General features: G+C 53.2%; 1 protein-coding gene across 3 annotated transcripts in view; it reads right to left on the bottom strand.

Moving 5' to 3' along the window:
- SSBP3 (single stranded DNA binding protein 3) overlaps positions 1-5454 on the bottom strand; it is a 179368-nt gene extending 173914 nt beyond the window's left edge. Inside the window, exons 1-4 of one of the 3 annotated variants that reach the window (XM_023187892.3) lie at positions 5254-5454; positions 4163-4235; positions 3880-3941; positions 1185-1269 (exon numbers count right to left, since the gene is read on the bottom strand). In XM_023187892.3, coding sequence (XP_023043660.1) covers positions 1185-1269; positions 3880-3941; positions 4163-4235; positions 5254-5309 — 276 coding nt within the window. In that variant the 5' untranslated portion in view covers positions 5310-5454. The remainder of the gene's footprint in view (positions 1-1184; positions 1270-3879; positions 3942-4162; positions 4236-5253) is intronic. The other 2 variants (XM_023187882.2, XM_023187902.2) reach the window with 2 other exon arrangements.
- Between the last annotated feature and the right edge of the window lie 6281 nt (positions 5455-11735).

The following is an 11735-nucleotide window of genomic DNA, read 5'->3' as shown; positions in this document are numbered from 1 at the left end:
AAAAAAAAAAAAAAAAAAAAAAAAACCAGTGGGTCACCACCTGAGTCTCTAACTCCTCATATTACAGGAGAAATTTTCACCACGAAGACATTGGTGATCATGGGATTTGACCACTTGTGAAACAACCAAATGGGTCTGGTCTCCCAGCCAATTTCAGCCTCCACATACAGGGAACTCAGATGGCTGGGCCAAGCAGGTGGGACCTAACGACGTTCAAGAAACCAACTCCCAAGGACCCACGGATTCCCAGGACCATTCCTACCCACTGCACGCAGAAGAGCAAGACCAGTTAGATCACCTGCTATATGGACATGCTTAACCATCTATAGGGTCAGCAAGCAGAACTGAATGGAGGCTATGGAAGACCTTCAGACACGTCCTCTTCCATCTCCCCAAGATGGGTCCTAACCCATTTCATCGGATCATCATGTGTGATTCCAATCCAGGTTTGAAACCTGGGTTTGTTTGTTTTTCCTGAAGGGGACTGCTATGGGAGATGAATAGACGGCAGACAACTCTCTCATAATAATTTCATAAATCTTAAGAAACTCATCCAGGTAGAAAGTGAATAACAGAGTAAAAAGAACTACAATCTGATGATGTTAACTATCTTCACAAGAATTTTTTGGCCACAAGATTATGAACTAGCTGATAATCTAAGAGTACAAATCGTTAGTGGATACAGTATGAACCCACCCACACCAAACACACACGCACACACCCCCATAATTTGAAAGATCGCTCTCTGGAAAGCAGGGCAAGAAAGTTCCATTCCACCAAATTCTCACTCAACTCCAAAACACAAGTTTCGTATTGGCTTTCGTTTGTTACAATTTCTTCTGAAACCAACACTAAAGAGGCTTAGTCCCCTCTCAGCTAACTGTCCACTCTTAACATAAGTCTCACATAGTTCTGAGTCCTGTACAACACCATTTAATTCTCCAGATAGATATCTACACAATTTTTCACAATCACAACATTATGAAACACCGTTACCAAGTCAGAACACTGCTGGAGAAGGTTACCATGGGGAGGCCTGCAGAGAGGTGGGCAGGTGAACAGAAAGAAAGGCAAGGAGAAAATAAAGACCACTGCCAACTGGCTGTGTATTTGCTTTTCGTACTAGAGAAGTTAGAGCTATCCAACCCTATAATTATTGCTAGGATTAAAAATGTGTTACTCACATAATCATGAAAGGCTTTTGCTTCACTCGAATGTTCACAAGTGTCTCTCCTTTCAGGAGCGGCACAGTAAAGGTCCCAAAATACACTGCAAGGAGGAAAATACAATAAGGTCAGGTTACTAATTATTACTTGTGTACACAACGGCAAGTGCACAATGCATGGTGCTAACAGTACTAGGTCTCCCAAAGGCTCAATCCCACCTTATCAGCTCTCACTGGGCAAACAGCCTAAAAAACAAAACAAGTCCAACTTCTTCTGGCAAGCCAGCCATTAGTAATGGGAGTAATAGTTCTTATATATCAAATACCTACTACGTGCCCGATGCCTCACACCGGTATTACTTGTGTGTACCACAGACTGTAAGGTAGGCAATTTTCTCTCCACTTTACACAGGGGGCAACTGAAGCTCAAAGGGGTTAGTAGAACACACTCATGGATGCCCTAGGAGGATGAACACAAATGTGGATGAGAATCCATACTGGTCTCATCTGTTTTCTTTTCACCACCCAAACCAAAATGGCTGCATATCCTAAAAAAGGTTCAAGTGCCAAAGTCAGGACACAACTATGATTCATACATCCAGCAATCTAGGAGACTCTGTCAATAAAGGAAATTTTACAGGTTCTTAATCCCAGAGCCCATACCTCCACCCTTCCCACCCCACCCCCACTCCCACCCAAGCCCTCCCCCAAGGAATTCTTATGCAAGAACCACTCCTCCCTCCACGCACCAAAAAAACACAAATCAGTTAGGCAAAGGACAGGTCATGGACATCCAAGTATCCGGTCCTTTCACATTGCAGTAGAGGGCCCTCTTCCGAGAAGCACCTGCCAGCAAAGGGAAGGAAGCAGGCCCAGAAATGCCTGCCTCACCCCCTACTAAAGATTTTGTAGAGTCACTCCAGCATTCTGTATGAAAAGAGACATACAAGTCCTATGTCAACCAATAAAGCCCTATTCAAACACAGAGTTATCACTGTTATTAACAAGGGACCTAAGAAACTCTCCAGATCAGGAGCCCAAGGCCCAGTGACAGAACCAGCTTAAAGGGTAAAGTGGGCATCAAAACCAAAGTCCGACTCCTGGTCCAATGCTCTTGTCCTTGTCACAAACAGCCAGCTCTGCAAGTCATCAGACAAGCATCTCACTCAAGGTGTGTGAATAATGCAGCCTGTCCCTCACCAGACAAGCTCCACTGCTTCCTCCCTGGGTCATTTTGCTCAGTGTCAAATCGCAGGAACCAACTTCTACCAAACAGGACCACAGCCACTCATAAGCCACCATCGCCCAGGCCTAACACAATAGACTAAGTTCCTGTGGCTAAGGATGGAGAAGTTTCAGGAGATCCTGGATATAACAGGAAAATCAGGGACTTCTACTAGCTGCAGAGAGGGGCTAGAGAACATTCCTTTCTGTCTTCTAGAACTGCACACATCTGATTACCTCCTCCACACGTTAAAGGTTTCCAACACTACAAATTCCCCAGCCTCTTCACTCATAAGCCTAAGTAACCTTCAATCATAAGCCTAAGTTTCTACAAGATTCAAGCCGATCAGAGCCGCCAACCCCATCCACACACTCCCTCCAAAAACAGCCACAGAAAACCTATCACCCACTCCTACAGGTGGAATCCTTCCGCCACACTAATGCCTCCAAGACCTGCAGTTCCGAGGTTGGCAGAAGTAATTAAAAACTCATTTTCTCTGCACAAGTTAGAACAGACACTTCATCCTCCTGCTGTTCTAAGAGACTTAAAACAGTAACCTGAGCTGGGAGGAAAACCCGCTAAGATCCCTAAGATCCCGACGACAGGAGACAGGACACACCGTTTTGCTGAACTCCATCAAAATATCAAAAGTCACTCTGCTTTCTTTTCTTTTTCAAAAGGATGTCAAAGACTCCACCAGTCAGTCGCACAAAACACCAGGGTCATACACTTAGGGCAACTGGGTCCGGCTGACCCTAAGCTCCCTCTTGGCTGTCATATACCCAACAGAGACCAAACCTGCGGTGGCCCCACACCCAAAGGACACAGAGACCTGGTAAGAGAGTCACAGAGTGGCAGCCCCTAACTACGGACACTGTGAGGTCGACTCTGACCAGTTAAGGTTCTGCGTAAAACAACACTTTGTGGTTTTAGTGGGGAAGGGGGGCGGGGAGCTCCCAGAGGAAAGGAAGGACCAGTCAGTCTGAATCAGTATCTTTAAAGGAAGTGGCAGCCCTTTCTTGCTTTTTCTCAGGGTGCCTGGAAAAAGCCCTGTAGATGTCCTCTCTTGAGGTTGTAAGCTCCGAGGAGAAAAAAGAAGGGACAGGCTAGTTGTAAAACAGACCTGGTATCCCCTCCACGCCGCCCCACCCCCACTCCTCTAATTAAAGCAACATGCAGAATTGACAAAAATCCTCCAATGTTTTTTCAAACCCTTGCCTAGAGCCCCAGAGTAAGATGTCAAAGTAAGGAGTTTCTACCCCAACATCATAGATGGTTTTGTCGTTCTTCCCCCAAAACTTCAGGTAGCATCCTCTTCTGCCCTTTTCCTCCTTGGCCAGCTGGGCCGGAGTGCCTCGAGGTGCCCAGCTCTGTGCAACTCGGAGGGCCACAGGGTGGAGGGCCTGCTCCACGCCTCCCTTCTTTGTTCACTTGGACCCAGGGCTCAGAACAAAACAAACACACATGCAAAACTATCACACAAACTTACCACCACCACGAGTGCAAAAACCCAGGCGGTTCTCCCAACGTGATGTTTTTTTCCCATCGAATCTGGAAAGGTAAGAGCGGAGGCAGTTTAGAGGGGCAGTCACGGGGTGGGCTGGAGGCTTCCTAGAGCCAAAAGGCTGGGAAGACCAACTAACAATAAATGCCAAAAGGTGATAAAAATTCAAAATGGTGGCCACAGTGGCTGCTCCTGAAAACAAAGGCTCTAAGAACAGTGGGGTGGGGGGGGTGTCAAGAAATTGGATGCTGGGGGGAGTCCCACTCACCTCCGATAAGAAGGTCTGTGCAGATTTCTGTGCTCCTACGTGCAGTAAATATTCGTAGACGTATAAAGCTAACCTGGAAAGTGGGCAGGGAGCAAAGAGAGAGAGGGGAAGGCGTCAGATCCCACCGGCGCTCTCCAGGACCTTGCCAGCAGGCTTTGAGCCCTGTCTGCGCCGTCCCATTGTGGCCCCGACGAGAGGTAAGCAGCTAGCTAACCCCAAACAGGGCCGCCAGGTGCGAACAGTTAGGGGGTAGGCACCGCGGAACGCATTACCTCAAGCAGTGAGGGATAGACAGCAGCCCCCAAACTTGAACTTCCAAGTGGCGTCGGGGACAAACCCACCTAGGTTCCTCAAACTCGCAAGCCACTCGACCCCACAGCCACCTTGCCTTTCCCGACCCAGTCCTCGCTAGGCTCTCCCCAGCTTTGGAGGTCCGGGAAGACTCAGCCCTGGACTCCGGGTGCTTGGCGCGCTCTAGAGAGGGCAGCAAAGCACCACCCTCGTCACCTCCCCCCAAACAACTGTGCCCCAAGCCTGGGGCCAAGCCGGCGCCACCGTCGCTGCCCAGCCCGGCGTCCGAGGACGCGGACCCGGTGACGAATACGAGGGCAGGGAAGGGAGAGCGCTCCCGGCCGAACAAAGCCTCCGGCACGCACTCCTCACGCCGCCGGCGGACAAAAGGAGGCTTCGGGGCTGCAGAAGCCACGCGCCCCCTGCCCGCGCCCGGTGGGCAAAGTGCGGCCACCGCGGCAAGTGCCCGGCTGGAGCAAGCGTCCAGGCTCGCTGGCGGGACCTCGCCCACCACTCACCGCGGGGTCCCGCGCCCGGCCCGCGCCACAGCCACCAAGTACCTCCTCCGGCAGCTCCCCCCGCCGCCCCTTCCCCGATCTCCCAACCTCCGCCGGCTCCCAACAATGGGCTCTCCCACGCCGCCCGCCGCGGCCTCGGGGAAGGGGCCAGGCAGGCGGCGCCCGGACCCGGGGGCCGGAGGGCGCAGAAGCCCCCGGCCCCTGCCCGCCCGCCCACCTGCCTCCCACCGCCCGCCCGCAGCCCGGCGGCGGCGCGGCCGCCACTTGCAAAATAGGGCTTACTTTTCCCGAGCCTGCCCGTCCGAGGGCACCGCCGAGCCTTTGCCTTTGGCAAACATGGTTTGCAGGGAAGAGGGCGCCGAGCCTCGCCGCCGCCGCCGCCGCTACCGCTCCGGCTCTCCCGAGCTGCCCCTCGCTCCCGGCCCCCTCCCCGGCGCTCGCTCGCTCTCTCGTTCGCTGGCGCTCTCCTCGCCGCGCTCCCCTCCCTCCCCCCCAGGCGCTGGCTCCGCGCTCTTTCCAGCTGTCAAAGCGTCAGCCCCGGCCGCGGCCCCATCGCCCTGGAACTCCTCCCGCGCCGGCTCGGCCTGGAGTGCCGCCGCCGCCGCCCGCACGGCCGCCCGCTCTCCTCTCGCTCGCGCGCCCTCCCGGCTCCGCCTGCGCCGCCCTCTGCGCCTCCAACACCGCTACCGCTGCCGCCGCCGCCGCCGCCGCCGCTGGTCTACTTGGAGCTCAACCGAACGTGGCTACCCGGGCGAGGGAGCGAGGCGGGCGGCAACGTCCCGCGATGGATGGCCGCATCGACCAATCGGCGCACGCGGGGGCGGGCTCGGGCCGGCCGGGAGGGACGCCCTGACAGCGCCGGCCGCGGCAGTCCCCGCTGCGGCCGCCTCCGCGGAGCCGCTGCCTGCTCCTGCGGGCGAACTGGGGGCGTCCGGGGGCGCGAGCCTCTCTTTTCTGTCGCCGGGGCGGGGGACGACGTGAATCGGGCTGGGGACACCCTGGTCTCCTCGCCCCAGCGAGGAGGGGTATCTGACCGGCGCTCCCCGCGGCGTGGACCACTGGGGGTTAGGGGGGCGCTGCGGCAGCGTCCGATGGGAGGGGGCGCAGACCCCCAAGCGGTCGCCGCTCTCTCCCTCCCGCCACGTCCGTCTCCCTTATCTGCCTCTCACCTCCCCCCCCCTGCCGCGGCCCGCGCCAGCCCAACCCTTATCTCGCTCTCCCTTCTCGGTTGTCTTCCCCCTAGGCTCCGACCCCGACCCCCTCCCCAGACTCCAGCCCGGCCCCCAGCCCGCCCCGTCCCCGGGCCTCACTCTCGCCCAGTCTAGCTTCCGAGCGCCGGGCCCGGGGCTCCACGCTGAGAGCGGGGCGGCTCGAGCCGGCGCCGAGGCGCGCGGCTGCTCCTTTACTAGATCATTAAAATACTTTGGAAAACCCCAAAGTGGAGCCGCGCGAAAATGGCCCTTGGCGTGCTTTGGGGAGCTGGCGGGGGTTGGGCACAGGGGACTTCAACTAAGAGGAACAAGAGTGATTTCTCCCAAATTTCCAAGGTTTGCCAGTCCTGGCAAGTTAGCCCCTCGGCTTCTCCACGGGAAAGGGTGCCACTCGGGGATGGGGGGCGTCACCTGGGCGGCCCGCGACGCGGAATGCGCGCCACAGAAATGTGCAAACTTCAAATAAATGGAGCTAAATTGGGGAGTGGGGGACGAGAGTCAGGCGTAGGGGGAGGGGAAGCTTCCATTGTCAGTGACCCAGGTGTACAATGGGAAATTGAGGGGGGGCTGGCAGAGTGACCCAGCTATTTGCTGCTGACTCCTTTCTGCCCACGCCGAGAACCCAGAAGACACACTGCGTGCCCCTCATTAGAGACTCTTAAGACCAGGTACCGGCGAAATAGGGGAAGGCTCCCCCATTTTCAGACTGTTTTTAGAGAGCGGATCTCTTTAAATGTGATAAAACACTGTCGGCACTGTCTCTTTAAAAGAGTCAAGCAGAAAAAGCTGTGTAAGCGCTGATTGGCTGCCTGTTTGGATACATCTTTAGGGGAGCCTTGAAACTGTTAGCCTAGGTTGATTTTTTTTTTTTTTTTTTTTTAACTGCGCTGTTCCAATAAACAAGTAACGCCCCTCCCCCTAACATGCCTCGCACCAAACAATTAAAGGATAGGTCAGTGTCCTGGGGAAAACACGTTTCAAGTAGGAAAACTCAGAACTAGATTTCAACAAAATAAACAATAATTCCCTACAATTAAAGTTTGCTTATTTTGATCTGTAGAAGAGAGAAAAGGGGCTTTTAAAAGAAATGCTCCGCAGCTAAAGGATCTGCACTGGTTCAGGAAGGAGACTCTGGGTGCATTTTTGGAATAATATTCTACTCAATGTAACAACCTCCTTAAATTAGAATACAGCCAGGCCCTGCGGACACCTCCGGACTCACTCTGCTCCCTTCCAGGACCCAGCGCTCACAGGGGAAAGGGGCAGAAAAAAGGCACGCTGAGACCTAGTTTATGGGCGTCTCTGCGCTAGTCCCTATTTTAAAGGTTGTTTTGTGAATGAGGGAAGCATGGAGGTTGGGAGTTGGAATACAAGGATAGAGGACAGAAGGAAATAATGACAGTTATTTTTTCCCCTAGGCGGTTTAAATTCAATAGGGCTAACTTAAGGTACCTTAGAGCCCACACTAATTAAATTGGCCTGCTCATACTCTTCCCCTGGACTTCCATCTATTTTGAATGGGCTAGGAATGGCCAGGGATGGCTTGTCAACAGACTGACTCACAAGAAGCCTGACTCATCTTGTGTCTGCAAGGCCCACAAATTAGGAGTATCGGTTTGGTCCTGGCTAAAAAAAGAGAAGACACTGCCCTTCTCCGGCCCTACTATGACCCAGGACTCTATCAGATTGGCCATGCCTCTACCAACTTCATGGCTGCAACACAAGCATATCTATTTGAGCATCAGTTGCTTCATCTGTCAAATGGCAAAGGGAGGTTAGAAGATCTTCAGTATCTCTTGATAATCTGATGTGCTACAATGTTAAGATTTCCCTTCTATATTTTTCTCTCCCTACCACCACCCTGGAAAAAGGACTAGCACCTCCTTTCCAAACATATGGCAAGAAGAGAGGGGTAGTGTTCAGAGACCCTGTGCCAGGCACTCTGTGGTCAGCCCTTTGCTGGAACTTGACACAACAAAGCTGCATGTTGGTTGGTAGATTCCTTGTTGGAGCTAAAAGAGATGGTGAGAGAGTCCAGGCAGAGAGAGCAGTGAGAGTGTCTTAGCCACCCCTCACCCCTGCTGGCTAGAAGATTGCTGAGGGGTTCCCTGGAAGTGGGACCACTCAGCAGCCCTAACTAGGTGTGTGGCTGCTGGCACAATTATCCAAAATGTGGTCAGATCAGAAGCAAGTCCAAACACCCATGAGCAGCATTCAAGGCCCCAGTCTACCTTTCCCCTCTGGATCCCCATCCCCCCAGGCCCCATCTTTGGGCCTGATGTCTCTCTTCCTGGAATGCTTCCTGCCGCAGTTCCCTTCTTCTGCCATCCTTTAAGGCTAACATCCCCTCCAGCGCCATCTCCTCCACAATAACCTCCCTGCTTTTCACTCCTGGAGCGAAACCTGTCCTTCTGTCCCTCCAATCTTATCTCGTTTCACTCGCACCATTCATTCTCCCCATTGTTGTGGCCACTTGTTTACTGTCTGTGTCCCCTACCAGACTGGGATCTCAGTTTGAGTTATCTGTGTATCTCCAGCACACAGCACAAGCTGAATACCTGTGTGTATATTAACACTCAGTGTAGGCACCAGGAGCCCCCAGGGACCGAGAGAGGGAAAACTCACCCCAGCCCCAAAGTACTGGGACCAGTGGAGAGATAAGGAACGGACAACACCAACAATAGGGTTAGATAAGGCCACTCCCTCAGCTCAGCCCCACCCTCCTAAGCTACAGCCACCTGGAACTCTGTACTTTCAGTTTCCAGAATGGCCATGCCATTTCCCACATCCACCCTGACTCATATTCTCTCTCTCTCTCCCCCCCATCTTTCTCTTACCTCCCTCCCTTCCTTTTTTCTTTCTTTCTTTCTTTTACGACCTGCTTATTGAACACCTACTATGTACCACACACTGTTGTAGGCCTTGGGTCATAAACGGAACACAAATCCTTACCCCGTGGAGCTTACACTGTAGTGAAGTCCCCTGCCCAAAGCCCCCTCCGGTGACAGACTCCTACTAACACTTCTCAGATCCAGCCTGGGCAGGCAGCCTCTCCTTCAGAGAGCCTTCGCAGACTCCCCCTCTGAACTCCCAGTTTGGGGCCGGTGTGCCCTCCATGTCCCCATTGCATGGGTGTGGTTCAGGGGTGTATTTTTCCCCTGGGAATATGACTCCTTAGGGTCAGGGAATGATCATCATTCTCGGGGGCACCCTCAGTGCCCAGTAACATGGTGAAAGGAACAGAAGGACAGATGAAGAACTGGGTAACCAGATGTTGCAGGACATGCAGGTGAGGTGGGAGCGAAGACGGAGAGGTGGATTCCAAGCTTAGGCTAGAAGGGCCGCTCCTTCCTCTCTTGGCTGCCAGCAACTGGGACAGCAGAAATCCTGGGCTCTGGCACCAGGTGGGTGGGGTCCAGGCCTCCAGAAGGAGGCGGTTAAAGGAAAGGGACTTCAGGCCCATGAACTCAACCCGGGAGACTGTGCTTGCCGAGGATGCCAGAAGACCTTGTTCACTTTCACTGGTTCATTCAAAGCTCTCTTTCAGTGCTCCTCACAGCTGCTGGGAGGATGGATGCAGGCTCCCCTGGGGGCTGTTTCAATGGAAGCTGAGTATGCAGCCCGTCCCCCTTCTGCACCCATCACGCTCAGTCCTAGAATTGCATGGCGACACCTCTGATCAAAACCTTCGGGCCGGTCAGCTCTGGCTTTAGCAGAAGTTTCCCTGAGGGATCAGGGGCCTCCATAGGAGGAGTACAAAATCCAACACCCAAAGACCTGTCTTCACTGGCTCTCTGGCAGTCTTTGGGCAAGTGACCTTCCCCTCCAAGCCTCAGCATCCTCTCTGTGCAATGAGGATGTTAATGCCTATGCCAAAGGCAGGCTGGGTGGACAAAGAGAGGTAAGTGATGGGGAATCACCCACTAGGCTATTAGTCAGTGTTGGCTGAGCCCAAGGTTCTGATGATGGAGAGTAGCCGCTTGAGATGGTTGTTTGGGGGCTCAAGGGAGACAGTAATTGGGGAAATGTTTCGAAAATTGGAAAAGATGATTACTCATGGCCAGTAAACAGAGAGGTGCTAAGAAAGAAGTGTATTTAAATTTAAAACCAGCTGGGCACGGTGGCTCGTGCCTGTAACCCCAGCACTTTGGGAGGCTGAGGTGGGCGGATCACAAGATCAGGAGATCGAGACCATCCTGGTTAATACGGTGAAACCCCGTCTCTACTAAAAATACAAAAAATTAGCTGGGCATGGTGGCGGGCACCTGTAGTCCCAGCTATTCGAGAGGCTGAGGCAGGAGAATGGCGTGAACCTGGGAGGCGGGGCTTGGCTCCAGCCTGGGAGACAGAGACTCTGTCTCAAAAAAAAAAAAAAAATTTAAAACCAAATGTGTTTTGAAATGTCTTCCAATAGACACATACTTGTCCTGAGCCAATTTGTCATAGCAAAACAGGCTTCAAGTATAGAATGGGTTAGTTCAATTTGAAAGCACCTATGTGCTCAGCCTTGTTTTGTTTTGTTTTTTTCCTATTTCCTTCATAAGAATTTAAGCATTTGGGCTAGGCACGGTGGCTTACACCTGTAATCCCAGCACTTTGGGCTGCTGAGGCAGGCAGATCACGAGGTCGAGTTTGAGACCAGCCCGAACAACATGGTGAAACCCCGTCTCTACTAAGAATACAAAAATTAGTTGGGCATGGTGACATGTGCCTGGAATCTCAGCTACTCGGGTGGCTGAGTCAGGAGAATCACTTGAACCCAGGAGGCGGAGGTTGCAGTGAGCTGAGATCAGCCACTGCACTCCAGCCTGGGCAACAGAGCAAGACTCCATCTTGAAAAAAAAAAAAGTACCCTGGCAGGGCACGGTGGCTCATGCCTGTAATCTCAGCACTTTGGGAGTCCTAGGCAGGAGGATCACTTGCACCAGGGACGCTGGGAAGTACAAGAAAGCAGAATGCTGCGGGCGCGGTGGCTCACGCCTATAATCCCAGCACTTGGGGAGGCAGAGGCGGGCAGGTCATGAGGTCAGGAGATCGAGACCAACCTGGCTAACACAGTGAAACCCCGTCTCTACTAAAAATACAAAAAATTGGCCTGGTGTGGTGGCAGGCGCCTGTAGTCCCAGCTACTCGGAAGGCTGAGGCAGGAGAATGGCATGAACCTGGGAGGCGGAGCTTGCAGTGAGCCGAGATCGCGCCACTGCACTCTGGCCTGGGGAACAAAGCCAGACTCCATCTCAAAAAAAAGAAAAAGAAAGAAAAAGGGGGGAAAAAAAAGAAAGCAGAAGGCAAGGCCCTATCCCGGGTAGCTGGGGAGAGGAACCTGACACCCACCACAGCCTCTCCCTATTCCACCTCACCAGAGTGCCCTGGCCTCTGAGTTCCCTCAGCCTGGGACCAGCAGGGCTCTATTTTCATTCACTTGCCAAAACTTTGCTCTTGCTGGTCACTCTTTTCCCAGGTAAAGGCTTCACTCCCTCCTCATTTCCTCCAGGTCAAATCACCAGAGCCGCTACCAAAGGAACCTCTTTAGAATGACAGCTGCCCTCGGCT

Source organism: Piliocolobus tephrosceles, chromosome 1 (genome assembly GCF_002776525.5).
Source record: "Piliocolobus tephrosceles isolate RC106 chromosome 1, ASM277652v3, whole genome shotgun sequence".
In the NCBI taxonomy this organism is placed as follows: domain Eukaryota; kingdom Metazoa; phylum Chordata; class Mammalia; order Primates; family Cercopithecidae; genus Piliocolobus; species Piliocolobus tephrosceles.
The sequence above is the reverse complement of the archived record's forward strand: the minus strand, read 5'-3'. Positions and strand labels throughout refer to the sequence as shown.